The 17465-nt window shown below is 38.6% G+C and overlaps 5 protein-coding genes across 7 annotated transcripts; 2 read left to right on the forward strand and 3 right to left on the reverse strand.

The window, feature by feature from the left end:
• Positions 1 to 3861: 3861 nt before the first annotated feature.
• LOC117628472 (ninja-family protein 6-like) lies at positions 3862 to 4749 on the reverse strand. The gene is made up of 2 exons (XM_034360938.1): positions 4664 to 4749; positions 3862 to 4476 (listed from the first exon to the last, which is right to left on the reverse strand). The coding sequence occupies exon 2, from the start codon at positions 4421 to 4423 to the stop codon at positions 3926 to 3928; it is 498 nt and encodes a 165-aa protein (XP_034216829.1). The 5' UTR covers positions 4424 to 4476; positions 4664 to 4749; the 3' UTR covers positions 3862 to 3925.
• Positions 4750 to 6948: 2199 nt separating this feature from the next.
• LOC117628473 (mitochondrial import receptor subunit TOM5 homolog) lies at positions 6949 to 8358 on the reverse strand. The gene is made up of 2 exons (XM_034360939.1): positions 8173 to 8358; positions 6949 to 7255 (listed from the first exon to the last, which is right to left on the reverse strand). The coding sequence occupies exons 1-2, from the start codon at positions 8257 to 8259 to the stop codon at positions 7178 to 7180; spliced, it is 165 nt and encodes a 54-aa protein (XP_034216830.1). The 5' UTR covers positions 8260 to 8358; the 3' UTR covers positions 6949 to 7177.
• A 190-nt stretch (positions 8359 to 8548) lies between these two features.
• On the forward strand, positions 8549 to 9380 carry LOC117628470. Its single transcript, XM_034360937.1, has 2 exons — positions 8549 to 8782; positions 8947 to 9380. The coding sequence occupies exons 1-2, from the start codon at positions 8630 to 8632 to the stop codon at positions 9322 to 9324; spliced, it is 531 nt and encodes a 176-aa protein (XP_034216828.1). The 5' UTR covers positions 8549 to 8629; the 3' UTR covers positions 9325 to 9380.
• Positions 9381 to 9460: 80 nt separating this feature from the next.
• LOC117628464 (nuclear transport factor 2) lies at positions 9461 to 14143 on the reverse strand. Of its 3 annotated transcripts, none has more exons than XM_034360928.1 (9): positions 13795 to 14143; positions 12820 to 13005; positions 11895 to 12198; positions 11567 to 11811; positions 11261 to 11444; positions 10984 to 11105; positions 10832 to 10894; positions 10108 to 10171; positions 9461 to 10012 (listed from the first exon to the last, which is right to left on the reverse strand). In XM_034360928.1, the coding sequence occupies exons 2-9, from the start codon at positions 12997 to 12999 to the stop codon at positions 9765 to 9767; spliced, it is 1410 nt and encodes a 469-aa protein (XP_034216819.1). In that variant the 5' UTR covers positions 13000 to 13005; positions 13795 to 14143; the 3' UTR covers positions 9461 to 9764. The 3 variants fall into 3 exon arrangements, with proteins under 3 accessions (XP_034216819.1, XP_034216818.1, XP_034216821.1); XM_034360927.1 differs by having other exon boundaries at positions 12820 to 13022; XM_034360930.1 differs by having other exon boundaries at positions 10984 to 11102; positions 12820 to 13022; positions 13795 to 14046.
• Positions 14144 to 14664: 521 nt separating this feature from the next.
• On the forward strand, positions 14665 to 17398 carry LOC117629331. The gene is made up of 2 exons (XM_034361884.1): positions 14665 to 15200; positions 17004 to 17398. Exon 1 carries the CDS (start codon positions 14800 to 14802, stop codon positions 15193 to 15195), a length of 396 nt encoding a protein of 131 aa, XP_034217775.1. The 5' UTR covers positions 14665 to 14799; the 3' UTR covers positions 15196 to 15200; positions 17004 to 17398.
• The last annotated feature ends 67 nt before the right edge of the window (positions 17399 to 17465 follow it).

The following is a 17465-nucleotide window of genomic DNA, read 5'->3' on the forward strand; positions in this document are numbered from 1 at the left end:
TCACCTGGGAATTGAAAAAGGTGATCATTGAAGAGGATTCACATGAGGCGAGTTCGTTGATGCAAGAAGCTAAAAAGACATTTGGACGCAAGTTTAAGGTACTGTGTAAGGATGCTGAGGCAATGGAATTTGCTCTGCTTTTTCCCGCGTATCCAACATTTTCCTCCACTTTCTCGGGAAATGGAAAATGTCTGCTAAGCTTTTGTAATCCTCCGAGAACTCGGTAAGTGTTATTTCATTCTTTTATCTTTTTATCATTTCTGATTACGGTTCTTGATGATCAGCCTCTTCATCTTTCTGTACTTTTTCAGATCTGGTGAATTTTCTTCCATTTTCCTGAGAAACTCTATTTTCTCGGGAAAATGTCTCCAACAGAATGAATTTAGGTAACACTGCAATGTTTTAACTAGAGATTTTGTTCGATTAAAAGCGTTTCTTTTCTAATTCTTCTTAGTTTTTTGGAGTTAATGCAACTTTTCTGGGAAAATGTCAAGATCGCATGCATGGAAGGGGCTTCGGGATTGTAAAAGGAGGTTAGCAAATAGTCATTAACATTATTTTCTCTGCATTTTGTATAGCGTAGAGTTTGACATTGTTTCCATGCAGGGACTTCAGACATTCCAGAGTTCGAAGTTCCAGAATTCGAAGTTAAGGAGATATTAGAATTTGTGGTTCCCCAACCCAGACTTAGCTATCGCAACCGTCGTACGCCGCGAAACTGCATATACACTGGTCAATCGGAGTATCAGAGCACCAGAGATTTGAGGCTTTGTTCAGAACAATTAAACGAACTCTGCAAAATACATGAGAAGATGTTGGCCACCGGAGATGGCAAAACGTGGAACATAGCGTACAAAAACCTCATTAATCGCTTAGCATATATAATGGAGGTAGCAGACGTTGTGGTGGAGCACAAGAACGACATCTTCAACTTGCGGAACTTCCTGACTCTCCCACTGAATCCAATGGCAACTGATCTAAAGATAGTGCCAATTTTTGTGCAAATTGTCACCTGGGAATTGAAAAAGGTGATCATTGAAGAGGATTCACATGAGGCGAGTTCGTTGATGCAATAAGCTAAAAAGACATTTGGACGCAAGTTTAAGGTACTGTGTAAGGATACTGAGGCAATGGAATTTGCTCTGCTTTTTCCCGCGTATCCAACATTTTCCTCCACTTTCTCGGGAAATGGAAAATGTCTGCTAAGCTTTTGCAATCCTCTGGCAACTCGGTAAGTGTTATTTCATTCTTTTATCTTTTTATCATTTCTGATTACGGTTCTTGATGATCAGCCTCTTCATCTTTCTGTACTTTTTCAGATTTGGTGAATTTTCTTCCACTTTCCTGAGAAACTCTATTTTCTCGGGAAAATGTCTCCAACAGAATGAATTTAGGTAACATTGCAATGTATTAACTAGAGAATTTGTTCGATTAAAAGCGTTTCTTTTCTAATTCTTCGTAGTTTTTTGGAGTTAATGCAACTTTTCTGGGAAAATGTCGGGATCGCGTGCATGGAAGGGGCTTCGGGATTGTAAAAGGAGGTTAGCAAATAGTCATTAACATTATTTTCTCTGCATTTTGTATAGCGTAGAGTCTGACATTGTTTCCATGCAGGGACTTCACACATTCCAGAGTTCGAAGTTCCAGAATTCGAAGTTAAGGAGATATTAGAATTTGTGGTTTCCCAAACCAGACTTAGCTATCGCAACCGTCGTACGTCGCGAAACTGCATATACACTGGTCAATCGGAGTATCAGAGCACCAGAGATTTGAGGCTTTGTTCAGAAAATTTAAACGAACTCTGCAAAATACATGAGAAGATGTTGGGCACCGGAGATGGCAAAACGTGGAACATAGCGTACAAAAACCTCATTAATCGCTTAGCATATATAATGGAGGTAGCAGACGTTGTGGTGGAGCACAAGAACGACATCTTCAACTTGCGGAACTTCCTGACTCTCCCACTGAATCCAATGGCAACTGATCTAAAGATAGTGCCAATTTTTGTGCAAATTGTCACCTGGGAATTGAAAAAGGTGATCATTGAAGAGGATTCACATGATGCAAGAAGCTAAAAAGACATTTGGACGCAAGTTTAAGGTACTGTGTAAGGATGCTGAGGCAATGGAATTTGCTCTGCTTTTTCCCGCGTATCCAACATTTTCCTCCACTTTCTCGGGAAATGGAAAATGTCTGCTAAGCTTTTGTAATCCTCTGGCAACTCGGTAAGTGTTATTTCATTCTTTTATCTTTTTATCATTTCTGATTACGGTTCTTGATGATCAGCCTCTTCAACTTTTTGTACTTTTTCAGATCCGGTGAATTTTCTTCCACTTTCCTGAGAAACTCTATTTTCTCAGGAAAATGTTTCCAACAGAATGAATTTAGGTAACACTGCAATGTATTAACTAGAGATTTTGTTCGATTAAAAGCGTTTCTTTTCTAATTCTTCATCGTTTTTTAGAGTTAATGCAACTTTTTCGGGAAAATGTCGGGATCGCATGCATGGAAGGGGCTTCGGGATTGTAAAAGGAGGTTAGCAAATAGTCATTAACATTATTTTCTCTGCATTTTGTATAGCGTAGAGTCTGATATTGTTTCCATGCAGGGACTTCAGACATTCCAGAGTTCGAAGTTCCAGAATTCGAAGTTAAGGAGATATTAGAATTTGTGGTTCCCCAACCCAGACTTAGCTATCGCAACCGTCGTACGCCGCGAAACTGCATATACACTGGTCAATCGGAGTATCAGAGCACCAGAGATTTGAGGCTTTGTTCAGAACAATTAAACGAACTCTGCAAAATACATGAGAAGATGTTGGCCACCGGGGATGGCAAAACGTGGAACATAGCATACAAAAACCTCATTAATCGCTTAGCATATATAATGGAGGTAGCAAACGTTGTGGTGGAGCACTAGAACGACATCTTCAACTTGCAGAACTTCCTGACTCTCCCACTGAATCCAATGGCAACTGATCTAAAGATAGTGCCAATTTTTGTGCAAATTGTCACCTGGGAATTAAAAAAGGTGATCATTGAAGAGGATTCACATGAGGCGAGTTCGTTGATGCAAGAAGCTAAAAACACATTTGGACGCAAGTTTAAGGTACTGTGTAAGGATACTGAGGCAATGCGAAGATACCGTGCCTAAGTTCTAGATGTGAACAATAAGGCTGTATAACTGATAAGTGACATGAAATGGTTCATGTTCTGTGTGGAGTTAGTTTGTTGAAATAAAGTAGTAGTTCTAAGACTTGAAAACTCTTTTGTCCCTCTGCTTCCTGGTAATTTTTTTTTTTTTTACTTCCTTTCACCCTTGTGCATAACTTTGTGTGAACATGCTTGGTAGAAGCTTCTTTTTTGGGATGTTAGTTTGTAGCAGTCTTGTCTTGGATATCTCAAAGTTTCATAGTGGCAATATAAAGAGAAGTTTTCCTTCTTTCAGAGTGGTTATTGGTGTGTCTAATGCTCTCTCTCTCTCTAATGAGCATTTATTGTTGTGGTTACATCTCTCAGGCTAACAGAAACGTCCTGATATATTTCCTTTAATTTTTTTTTTTTCTTTAAATGCTATTCCACTTCACAAGCCAACAAAATGCGCATCTTGATTATGAATATAATCTCTCTGCCTCAATCTTGCATTTCGTCACTTATTTAAATGCCAGGGTTTACAAAATTTTATCATACTAGTAGGATTATAATCTCTTGATTCCTAGATGATCCAATATAATCATGGGAATCGTTCGACAATGTGGAACCATTTTATTGTCATTGCTCGCAGGGTAGTTTTGTTTGTCAGACTGCTACTAGGAATATAATTTTATTGAAACACACTTCGATAATCAAGCAGTCAAGCATCAAATGTTTCTATTCTACACATATAGTCATTGTGGACTTCTAGTTGATCTGGATTTGCATGCAGTTTAAATGCTATTCCACTTCACATATCCCTCTGCTTTGAGTTCGAACTTAAAAACGGTGCTCAAGGGCCCGGTGGCGTTGGCTTCAGGCGGCTGCGATGCCTGTGCTGCCGCAGCGCTAGTCTTCTCTCGCAAAGAAGCAGCTAATTCTTCTTTCCTCAGCTTCTTTGCCAACCTCTTCTTTCTCTCCATTCTTCTCAACGCCAGTATGTCCTTGTGCCTAATCATCCGCTGCCCTATCCATTCCGGAACAGAGCTTGACCTTGGTAGCTGCACTGAAGGAAGAGGAGCAGCCACCCTTTCCTCCTCCGGCGTCGTTTTGGGTTTTAAGAATCCAGCCATCGTTGAAGACCGAGCCAGAGCGTTCTCGTTGGGATTTTCAGTGTAGATTTCTCCAAGAGAGAGCCCCAGGTTGAGTTTTGGGTTCACAGAATCGGCGTTGTTGTTTTGCATGGCGTTGTTGTTGGGTTGGGAAACCTGGTCTTTGTTTGCCTCAGCCATTGCAGACAGAAAAGTGAGCAACTTGGTCTCAAAACGCTTCCTTTAAGGCTCTTCTGTTGCAAGAAAATTAAAAGTTAGGCACAAAAACACGGAGAGCAAATTATAAACTAAGAAAGAACTACCGTGAAATTTTTGAAAAACCCAGATAAGTTCTTTAACCCAATTGAAAATTGCAGCAAAAACAACGAAGATGATAGAGTGAGAAAGAGAGAGAAATTAAGCGAACCCAGATAGGCTTACAGGTTTGTTTTTGACAGACACCACCGATCACCGACCACTCTGCATTGCAAATACAGAACTGCAACTGATCAGAGCATAGGGAGGGGTTTATATTGGAAATGGATCGAGAAAAGAGACTTCTTTGTAGGTGTTGCCGCAGGTGACAATGGCATTGTAGCTGGCATTTCTCAAAACCCACGTGGTTATCAGAGGCGGCAGAGAGAGAGAGCGTAGAGTGTGAGGAGGAGAGTGGCTCACATTTTGTACGGTTACTCTTTTTAGATCTTTCTCACTATTCTGCAAGTTGCAGCTCAATGACTCTTACCACTACCACCACTTGTAACTCAGCTTAGCTGTATGTATCTGTGTGCGCCTCTTTCCCTTCTCCTGGATTGTGTTCGTAAATTGTGAGCAAAATTGATGGCAAATCTTCAAAAGGTAGAAAAAGAAAACTGGACTTGAAGATCAGGGACTGTTACAGCAGTGTCTTACTGGGTTGGTGAAGTCGGGGATTTGGAGTGAGAGGTGTGGAAGGAGTTAAAAGTGAGTGTGGTGAGTGTTATTTGCCTTCAAAGCCATGTGTCGAAGTAGAAGGAAACAAAATTGGAATTTAGACACTATTGCGGCCAAAATCAGGGGTCTCAACGGTCAGTCTGGAGAACTCTGTTTTGGCTCTGTTTTGTATGTGCTAGCAGCAAACCCCACTTGTAATTTCACATTTTTTTTGAACTGAATTGTTCATCCTCTTTGGCACCCTACTAAGGGACTCAGTTTAACTTTTGCAAATCAATTTTTAATGTTACAAGTTTAATGCTATTTCTATATTTTTAAAACCACATCTTGTATTTGTCAATCCATTTTTTAAAATTATTGTTTATAGAGATTTTTTTAAAAAAATTTATTTTACATTAATCTAATTTTAAAAAAAATTTATTTAAATTTAAAGATAGAAAAACGAATACACTGCCTTAATAAACAAACCTAAATCACGTATGCTATTTATAGAGAATCTCTGTTCAACATTGACTCTCATTGTTTTTCTACAAAAATAAGAATTTGTTCACATATGTTTTACTAAAGCATCCCTCACCATGATTCGTCGAAAATCGCCGTATAGTTTTTCAGAGCAAAAACCCGCGGCGAGGAATTGAGAAAAATTGGGGGCGTCGAGCTCTCTATCAGATCCAATGTGACAGGTGTGGGCCATGCGCAAGAGGCCTACTCACTGAGGTGGGATTAGCTTTTGTCCACAAGAAAAGCCCAGTTGACCAGTTGTAAGGCCACGTGTCGGATCTCCCGTACGGATGATGTATCCACTGCGCTTTGCTGTCAGATTGCATGCAAGGTGGGCCACGGGCTCGCAGCTGCGCCGGGAGCAAGGGACCAACTGCTGCCAAGTGTTTATTTTAACTCACCATCACTTTATCAATTGGCTCATTTGGAAGCCTTAATTTTCAAAGAGATGTTTACACATATTTTCATGGAGTAGAGCCCATCTTAGCTTAAGGTGCTCCCGCCACCCTTGTACATATCTCTCTCGATCTAATGGTGGAGTGGACTTCTGGCTCTAGGGAAGAGTTTTGGATCGTTAGATGTGGAAAGGGCAAAAAACTGGTTGAACTAAACAAAACAAAAACACAGATTATAGACAAACAAACCAAACTGAAAACTTACAGGATGTTGCAAAATTGAGCTATTAATTTAAGAGGGTATATGAAATGTGAAAACTCAATACTACCCTTCGTAATATCGTAGGGTAAAAAATCTTTTCCTTGAATGAATTCCACTGGCCCAAACAAAGCCCAAATAAAATAGAACATATCGGGCTATTGATCTTTTGGTTAGTTCATACGTCGCTTGTTAAAGAACGGGACAATTTTCCATGGGTCCAATATTTCCACAAAAAAAAAAAAAAAAAAGGCATTGTCTTTTGGATGACATGAATTCTTTACTCCTTAAAGAGAAAAACTTCATTACAAATGTTATCCTGTGTGACATAGCGTTATTGACTGGGGATAACAAAATAGTACTATCTATGTTTCAAGAAAGTCTTTCTCCTCTTTAAGGCAAACACCACTTATCATGATTCACGGAATGAATTTTTTGAAAATTAAGAAAAATAAAAACAAGGAGAGAGAAAATGGATATGAACGAACATGTCCGATGAAAATGAAGAACATAAGGTTGGCTGGAAGTGGTTTGAGTACCATATCTAGCAAAAGTTGAAGATGTCAAAACAATTTGGGGATTGTCTACAAGGAATAAAATGATCAATTGGTTGCATGGAAAATCATATGAATAAGCAGTTCATAAAAACCATTCAGTATATGAAAGTGATGTAATTTCATTCATGTCCTAAACTCTCCAAGAGAGCATGCTCATATGCTTGGAAACTCATTTTAAGTTATTAACATCACCACAACTAAGGTAAACAGGAAAACCTGTAATTTAACAAAATGCCAAATAAATCCGCATAAGCAACAAAGGAACCATACAGAACTTGCTAATTAGGACGTCCTAACACATAAGAAAAGCTCATATGGCCATCAGATCACCGTAACTCCGCATTAAAAGAATTGATCCTGCAAACAGACCTGCAGCACGCAGCAATTTCTGCAAGAGAGAAATACACTTCTAATTTCTTTATCCCCATTGTAATCTCAACAAAAAGATGGATTTATGAGTGACATATAGCATCTGGCATCCATGCAAAACAAATAAAACTCAAGAGTTCTGAAAGAATACAAGAAACGTTCACTACAGTTACAGTATAAGGGCAAAAGAACCCCTGTTTATTAAGCATTACTATCTGAAAAGATCTCGGACAAAAAGAGAAAAACTGAAAAAGATCAAAATATTTAAGGCAACTTTGCAAATCACACTCATCGATATCGGACACTTTCTATAGACTGGAGTCTACAACAGAAGCACGATTCTTGCAAGGAAAAACTTATGTGTCTTCGGTTTACAATTTTTATGGAAACCAAGATATAATGATAAAGAGATGAGCATCGCCTAAAAGCACATCTATTGTTACAACTTATAAGCACAATATTAATCACAAAAAATTGCGATTCGGAAACTTGCAACATCTGTAATGTTAATAACTGAGATACCATAGCGACCATGTTTTCCTTCCACTTGTGAAGTTTTCCAGTTAACATTGCAAAAAGACATGTCACAACCACACAGCATCCTTTAGTCAAATACCTAAGAAAACATTTATATGAACTATGAGTAACACTTGTCCTTGCAAAACAAAACTTCTTTTAACTTTCCCGATGCTAATCTCAAATCAAGAGGCACAAAACAGACACCCCTCCGACCTCCATGAATCGCAAGTCCCGGGAAAATTATATATTCTAATCCAAATAACATAAACTTTTCCCACATCCTATGGCCAAAACATGAGGAAATTATACATACATGCAATTGAAATCACGCCTAAATTAAAATCAAGAAATTCTAATCACAAGTCTTAAGCTTCCAACAAAATCGAAAACGGCGAGAAAGTGTTTGAGAGAGAGTACCATGTTAAGGGCCCACTTTTCCTCGTCATGATACTGGGACTGCAAGAAGTATTTCGCCTTGTCCAGTGAGATCGGGAAGTCCGCCATTGATGTGTTGAGAAGGAGAGGGAGAGAGAGAATTTGTTCTCTAGGGTTTAAGTTTGGGGTTTTGAGATTTGGAGGTGTTTGATGAGATAAAAAGAACTTTGACCGCGCGGCACCCACTTAAAAGGAGGGTAAGTAGCGAAATTACTACAATAACCTTGCTCATTAAAAAAAGTCCCTTTATATGGAGGGGAAACAGTTTGATCCATCGGTCGGTCCACGTGGTGACACGTTTACACTCGAACCTCATCTTCCTGTCCACTAATTTAATTTGAGCCATACCAGCCTTCAATTCAAGGATTCACGAACTCTGAGAAACAGCGAAAGCCATCACAAACATAGAGAGAGGAAGAGAGAGAGAGAGAGAGAAAGCATGGAGGCCAAAGCATTTTGTAGCAGCGTGAGAGGTGCGCCATTGAGAGGCAGAAGAGAGAATTATGCTTCTTCTTTCTCACCCCTTCTCATCCAATCCATGGCTACCCAGAAGCCCATTCCTTCTGTTAACAAAACAGCTAGCTCCAAGAAGGTAACTTCTCTTTATATTATTTATGCAATATCTCTAGCCTATGCCCTGTCTTGTAAAATATGTTAAAAATTATGTTGTTCTTGGGATAGCTTTAGCTTATTAGCAGCTCCCTCATCAAAATTGTGCCAAGCTAGGGACTAAAACGTGAACCATTTACAATGCAGAATTCAACTAAACCACCAGTTAAGCTACTAACAAGGGTCGAGCAACTGAAGCTACTGACCAAAGCAGAGAAAGCCGGCCTGCTATCGGCGGCAGAGAAGTCCGGGCTCTCGCTGTCGAGCATAGAGAAACTGGGTCTGCTCTCCAAGGCGGAGGAATTCGGAGTTCTATCGGCAGCCACTGACCCGGGAACTCCGGGGGCATTGTTCACTCTGAGCTTAATATTGCTGCTTTTGGGTCCATTTGTAGTCTATCTTGTGCCTGAGGATTATCCTTTGGAGATAGGGGTACAGGCTTTTGTTGCTTTGCTTTCAGTGGTGGGTGGTTCTGCAGCTTTTGCTGCTTCAAATTTTGTATCCAACTTGCAGAAGTCAAGTTGAAAATTTTGATGAACCAGGTCTCATTTTGGGATAATGAGAGGATCATTATTTGGCCACTCTGTAATTGTGACTGCTAGACATATTTCTAAACATTTCATGTCAGCAATCATGGATTAGAAAATGGAGACGGATTTCATGACCAAAATAACAGAATATATAGATTTGGATTCATAGAAATACATTGAACTGACACAACTTACTCACGCCATGTAAGCTCTATAAAATAATCTAAGAAAATACAGGTTATCAAAAAGAAAAGAAAAGAAAAATTCTTAACAGAAACTCGCAATTATAACAAACAAAATAACCTAAATTTCTGATAGTTCCAATACAACTCTTTTTATCCAACAAATTGCAATTGAAGGAGAGAAGGGGTAAAAAAAGGTGACCCTCTTGTCGTGTGAAAAAAATTGTCTATCCACCACTTTCTTTCAAAAACTTCAAGCAGGAACAGAATTGCGGTTTGCCGCACCTTGACGTCCACCACCCCTTCCATTCAGATTCACCCGCTGATAACCCTCTCCATTTCGTCCAGCTGAACCCCTGGCTCGCCCAGAAAACTCACCCTGGTTTCTGAATTCATTCCTGCCATAGCTACGGCCACCACCATAGTTCCCACGACCCCTGAAAGTGTCACTCCGAAAGCCAGCTCTTCCTGAAGAGAACCTTCCTCTCCCGCCACTGCTAACTGAAACGGCCAGCAGCTTTGTTAGTTTTACAACATTTAGTAGCAGATTCTTTTTACCTTACAACCTTCTATAACCCCCACCCTGCCAAGCTTACCTCGAGTTGTGGTTCTCTTTTCCTCGATCACTGCCGGGCGGTCCCCGATGGTGATAGGTGAAGCCTGTAAGGATTTTCAACAAGTTGAAAATTGGATTAAACATACACTGATACAAGCCAGTTCAAAATTGGATTAAACATACAATGATACAAGCTAAGTAAACCAAGATTGCAAAGATACAGTAATGCATGGCACCCACAGCTAGCAATAAACACATTACAACCTGCCAGTCAAATGGCAGTTTATGAACATATATCCTTGGACTGCCTAAATGTTATCCAAGTGATATTGTTCTGATGATATAAGCAACTATTAATCAACTGGAGGTCTTCACATCCAAGAGAATGACTTTTTTTTTTCTTTTCCATTTCTTTTGTTTATATATGCAAATAGAACCTTGTTAAAAATGCAAGACTACTAAACAAACTGAGAAGCTCAAGCTCAGCTCAATTAAATTTAGGGAGCAATTGTGCAAGCTCATTTGTTACAATCAGTGAAACAATCTAAGCGCAGTAGCTCAGTCTGCAAATGGGCTGAGCTCAAGCAATAATGTGCTCTGCATAAAGGGAATGCAAAAACTAACAATTGATTTGACACTAAATTTATAATATTTCCAATGCTAATTCTGAACTGAACAAACTATAACACCAAACATAGGCTAAAAAGCAGACCTCCAGAAACTTCTTGGAATTTTTGACAAGTAGAATATGAAAGCAAGTATACCTCAAGTGCACTTTGCATGGAACTCAAAGTCTCAAATTCAACAAAGCCAAAGCAGAATCCTTGCTGCAAAAAGCCAAAAACATATGACATGTAAGGCTACATCAAAGCATCCTCAGTTGAATTAGAAAGTGCATCATACATATGAAGCAGACCTTACTACTCCTGACTTGGATCCCATCACGCTTAATAGGCCCAAATTTCTTAAACTCCTTCTCAAGTTGTTCCACTGTTGCATCATATGGCAAATTCCGTACATGTATGGAGTGACCTTCTGCTGTAAAGAATAGAGATCAGACTTCATCCATGAAAAAATACACGAGCGTCTCAAACTCAGGCAAGTGTGCAAGTTAACTAAGCAATCCGACCATTGAAAGCTGAGTACTATTTTATTTAGGGGAAAAAGAAGACAGCAAGCTGAGTATAATTTACCTTCCTCATGAGCATTGCTGCTTTCAGGGGCAGCATCACCACTAGGAGCTGATGCCACTGGTACTGGAGCTGGTTTTGCATAACCAAGGGATTGATGGTCAGTGTTTGCAGATATTGTCCTCACAGTGCGGGTAGTAAGCACACGGACAGGACTGGATGCAGCATTACTTTTCATTACCTTCACCTAAATGAAGCTTCATTAGATTAAAACCAAAAATGGGGTTGACATCAAAAGTAAAAATACTTGCTCCCACAAAAAAAAAAAAAACAAAACAAAACAAAAGAAAGTGATGCGCCTAAACTCACAATTGATGCATATGATTTCTTTGGAACATCCTCCTGGGTTTCAGGGGCAGGATCAGGGGTTGGATCAACATCTGCAAGACCTTGATTCTGACTTGAGTGAGCTGGGGGCTCCACAATCTCTTCTTCAATAACTGATCCTTCATCATTATCTGAAGGATCACAAACTTCGGGACCATTATTGAGATCCTCTTCCTCAAAGGAAGTTGCATGATCCACCACAAGATGATCAGGAGTGTGAGTAGGCTCTGGAACAACATAGAAGCAATTTGAAAACGAAAGCTACAGCAAATAACAGAAAGGTACATCAAGAAAGAAAACTAATGCCAACCTGGTTCTGCTGTCAAGATAGCTTCTGGAGCACTTTCATTGATACCGTTAAGCAAGACACTATTGGTCTGCAAAGATTCATTGTCCTCAATATACCTAAAAACATCATTTAAGACATAATACCCCTTCTCCTGTGGAGCTAGAAAGAATGTTTGGGCAAATTTTCTTCCCACATTGTCCTTTCCAGTCAAGCATCCGGTGACGAGAACAATCACTCCTTTCTCATAAGACTCCTGAGAATCTGCAGTTTTTATTTCTGCCGTATAGTCTCCATAATTTAAGGACTGAATTTTTTGACTTATTGCCTGCTTGCAAAGATAATACAATGTTAACAAATGTAATATTTTTCATCAAAATTTCTTATTTGCAATAATAATTCAGGATTCTTAATCCAGTTTATATCGAGTCCAAGAGGTGATGCACAAAATTTGAAAATTTTCAAAACAAATAATAAGATTCCTATTTATGTGGAGTGATGCACTATATTGTTTCGCGAATCTAATTCGAACAGTTCTTATGTAATATAAACTCAGTAATACCTTTTAGTCTATGAGTAGTATCATATCAAAGTATTACCGGTTAGGGTGACAAATAATTGGTCCATAAATTTCAAAAATTGGAGCCTACACAGCATCAAATAAACATCCCTTCTACAGATTTGTTCAAAATTCATTCAAAGACACATTTAATATGACAATGTGATAGAATAGCTGCCAAAATCATGTTCAACCTCGTATAAAAAGGAAATATATTTTTAAATTCTTACTATAAAGCCAAACTTTTTGTAATGCCTTAAAGTGAAAACTAAATTAGAAACATAAAGACAAAAAAAGTTGTCCAATCCATGTTAAACCATACAACAAAGAAATTTCAAGCCTCGATACTTGGTATAAAAGTTTATTTCTGTGATATCATAGCATACTTACTTGCATAGTTGTCACTGTTGCCATATTGCCATTGACATCTGTCCTGCTAAGAGAGCTGGAATCCTGATAAAACCTATGCACTAATTGTGGAGATTCATGAAGAATATGGTAATATTGCTCCACAAAGGCATTGCCAACAAGTTGGGCACTGGGAGCAGAGGCAGGAGATGCTTCCTGCATGACTATCTACGGAAGTTCAAATCCTGTAATGTTAGTAGAGGAACAAACTAATGAAACCAATTGGATGTCAAAGAAAAACATAATAACGACAAGAGAGCCAAAAGCAGTACATTTTTAATAATTCTTGTCAAAAAAAATGCATTGAAATTTATTTTTAAACAAATTCGAATCACTACAAAATCCAATAATGCATTGAGATTGTCATATCTGTAACAAGAGAATCTGCAAAGTAATGATGACTACTATAGGAAACTCCAATAGCCAGATAAGCTCACACGAACACACTGTAAGTGCCAGCATAATGCACAAAGACTTTGCCTTTGAGCTCGGAAGACCAACAAACCATAAATTAGGAAACAATTCCTACATATATGCTCAAATCACAGAAATACTCAAACAATTAAAAGCAATCTTGCAAACACAAAAGTCTTTATTCATGTTATAATTATAGTAAACCCAGCAAATTCCCCAATGGAGCAGACCAAGTGGTTTCAACCTCAGAAAAAGAAGGGTCAGCTAAAAACTGAAGCAGACCGAGAATTAAATACATCAGGATGATAACGAAAACAATATCTGATTATAAATTTGTGTTTGATGTAAAGCCCTATAAAATATGAAAAACCCAGAAATATATCAACACTGCCATCCAAAGTAATGAAGAGATTGACCATGGAAACATGATATTGACAGATCAATCACCAGCATAGTATTTAACAAATAAAATTAAAGATAGAAATTAAGCAGTGGAGGCAGTCAACATAGAGACAGTGGATTCAAGAGAAGAATCTGGAGTACCTGCTTGGAAGTGATCTGAGCCTTAGAGAGAGGGAGATCTGTGGGCTTGAGAGGAAGCAAAGCGAAGTTGAAGAGAGAAGGAACAGTACTTAGAGGATAGGAAGGCAAAATGAAAGAGTAAAGATGCTGAAGGCTGAAGCTTTTTTTATATATTTGATGAGATCACAAGACAAAAGCGGTAGCTTCAGACTTTAATTTTATCTAATTGTGAAGGGGAAAAAAAAAGTTACATATTTGTGGAGGTTCTTTTTCGGAGTCCTTGGAATAGAAAATACAAATTGGGTATTTGGAATTTTTTAATTGAGCAAGAAAAATGATGAGAGATTGATGGTGCCTTGATTTTACTTTCTGAATTTAGGAACAGAAATTTTGGGATATTAGAATGTCCAAAATTTCTGGGAATGCAAGTCCATGATTTGATTTGGGAAGGAACAGTACACTGCAGAATCTACTGAACCCCTTCTGTTTTTATATTTTTAATTTTTGCTTGGTTTTGTTAACTTTTTTTTTTTTTTTTCACACAACTTTTATTACTATTTAGTAAGAAAATAATGACAAGCAATATTTACATTCTTAATAAATAAAAAATTTACAAGTGATACAAGGAGGAGGAATTCGAACTCAATATTTCGGTGCAAATATAAACATTCTTAACCACTTGAACTACAAACGCTTTAGTATGTAACAATATATTCAAACTAACAAAAAATTTCATATAACATAACAACCTCAAAAACTCAAGTCATTAAACGATGGCAATGTACTAATGTTTGAAGGGAAGTGTTCTAGTGTTTGGTGAGGAAATGGAAATATTTTAGAGACCACTTCTGCTTTAAAATTATTAATGAATAAAAAAAGCATTTGATGAGAAAATGGAAATTATGAATTTGATTTATTAAAAAAAAAAAAAAACCACGTGCACATCGCAAAACTTCATTTCCATCGAAAAAGAGTCGAAAGTCCCCTCCTTTCTCAGTTCGCATCTGATCTGTATCTGAATTCTCGATGGCGAAGCCGGTGTCCACCGCCACCTCATCCATTGCCCAAACCCTAAAGCGGTACCTGAAGAAACCGTGGGAGATAACGGGTCCATGCGCGGACCCGGAGTACAAGCTCGCCGTACCCGGCGCGCTCGAGTACCGGCTCGAATGCCCGGCTTCGACCCAGGTCAAGGCCTGCGTGCCCACATCCAACCCGGAAACCGTATACGATATCAAGTACTACGCCCGGGACCAGAGGCGCAATCGGCCCCCCATTAGACGCACCGTTTTGAAGAAGGCTGATGTCGAGAAGCTAATGAAGGAGAAGAAGACCTTCGACGTCTCAGATTTCCCTCCGGTTTTCTTGACCGATGTTGTTGAAGAAGACTGCAACGCCCGAGGCGGAGGCTACCAGAAATGAATTGGGTTTGCTCTCCTTCCTCCTCCTCCCCCTTTAATTTCATTTATTGTTTTAAGGGTTTAATCATTTCTTTTTTGGTGGTATTGTGAACATTGAGTAGAATTGTGTGTTTTAGCTTTTAGAGTTCTGTGAAAATGGACTAATACAAAAGTAGGAGTTTTTATTCGGTGTTGTGATAGAAATGGTTGGACTTTACGCATTTTGTTACCATCTCATCTGTTTATGCATGAATTTGATCCCTTTAGTTTGGTTAATAGATAGACTGCAATGAAAAAGGTTTTTTTTTTTGGTTCTGGGCTTTTCATGATGAATGTTGTATTGTTGGTTTTGAGTGTGCTTATGTCTCCTTTATGGTTGGGAATTTCATCGAACGGTCAAAATAGGATTGCAGTTTTGTTCTTTGTTGCTCTGCAAGCTTATGTTTTTGAGGTTTGATTGGTTAGTAATTGCTGCTTTCAGCGGCATTGTAGCTGTAATTTTGGATTAGTACAATTTCATTTTCTCTTACACTAAAGGAGAATGTATTTTGCTTCATTGCACTCTCTCTGAGTGCTCCATTGTTGTGACTTCTATTTCCTTGGGAAACCATGGAAATCTTCGCATCATCAGTGAGTCTTTAGTTTATTCATAATATGGGATAGTAATTGCACCACAAATACTGTAGTTTACACCTTAAACGTCGAGGCACATTCCATACCTCAATGGAGGATTGGGAAAATGGCTCTGTTGCTTGGTTTTGAAACAGTTTACTGTTTTATTTATCTTGTATTATGCAAAACTTAATTGAAAGAACAAAGATCTTCACTTAGTACCAAAAACCTTCTGTTGTTGGCTGTGACTGTTTTGCCCCATGAATTTTGGGCATTGTTGCGTGCATGGCTTTGCAAGGCAGGCTGGAAACCTTTATGCCAACAAATTAGACATGAAAGCCTTGTAGGCAAAGAAAAGGCAATGATGAGAGCTTACAATTAGCTTCTCTGAACTCTCATCCGTAGTATAACACCAATTGTTGTGGAATTTCATCCATAGGCACAACCTTTATACAGATATAATACAAAGATCCTGTGCTCCATTTTCATTGAAAACTTCAATTTGTTTGTTTCACATGCATTCAGCCAAAGTTTGGCACAGTCTATGCTCTGGCCGAGTTTGATGAGTATATCTTCATATTTGATTGGAGTGTTTGATCTTGCTTAGAATATATTTTGAGCTGATGCTTCTACCAGATATTGTGGCGTTTCATATTTGCACCAAATTTTAAGAAGATCACATGGTAACATCCATGAGGGTGGAACTCATGGTAGGACTAGAGAAAAGAGAGGATATTTTAAATTTATTTTATGCTTGGTTGAAGGATGTGAAAGAAACAAAGAGAAAGGCTTTAGTCGAGGACATATTCGAAGATTCAACAACCACAAATTTTATTTCCTCTCCAAATCTCCCCAGTTTTGCAGAGAAAATAAAGCTTCCAGTATTCTATACTCTTCTCTTCATTTCTATATACAGTTAATCATCCACATGAGAGTAATTTTAAAATTTCTCTCGATTTCTCTCAACCCAAGCATGGAAATAGTAGTATAGCCTGCTTTCCATAGCAGGAATTGCTTTCACCTCATGTGCATCCATAAGTTGACCCTATACCATCTTTTTTGTCTGTAGATCGTTGCCATCTCCTTTGGTTTATCAGGGTTATGTACTGGTGTTGCTTGCTCATTGTCCTCATGTTTATATTAAGTCCATTTAATAGTAAATGTTTTGTGGTCTAAGTCCTTATCAATGACTCTTTGCTTTTTTATGTCTTCTTGCAGGCTTATGGCGTTGTGTAAAAATGTCTGTGCTCCAGTCTTTCGTTCCTCTCTTCTGCTCTGTCACTAAAGAGGTGCTGTTCGTGTTAGCATGGATGTTTGCCTAGTCTGCTCACATATTGAAATTCTGTGTTTGAGATGAATAAAGGGTACTTGATACAACCATTTGGCCGCTTTTAGTTGTCCAAGAATGTATTTGTATAAAATCCAAATGCAACCGCAGTTGGGTGATGGATGGCAGTATAGCTAGTTTCTTTAACTCCTAAGATTTCTACTTGTGAATCTTGTTTGTCTCATTGTGATTTGCTTTCCCCAACTGCAACCATATGAAGACCTAGAAAGGGTGACCTCACTGCTCAGTGTTGTCATTGTTGCAATACTCTTGATGCAGTTGGCTATATGCTTTGCTTTCCAAAGATTGATAAGCTGTCATTCATACAACCCAACATAACTCACCCTTAATCC

The sequence above is a fragment of the Prunus dulcis genome, chromosome 5, assembly GCF_902201215.1.
Source record: "Prunus dulcis chromosome 5, ALMONDv2, whole genome shotgun sequence".
Classification (NCBI taxonomy): domain Eukaryota; kingdom Viridiplantae; phylum Streptophyta; class Magnoliopsida; order Rosales; family Rosaceae; genus Prunus; species Prunus dulcis.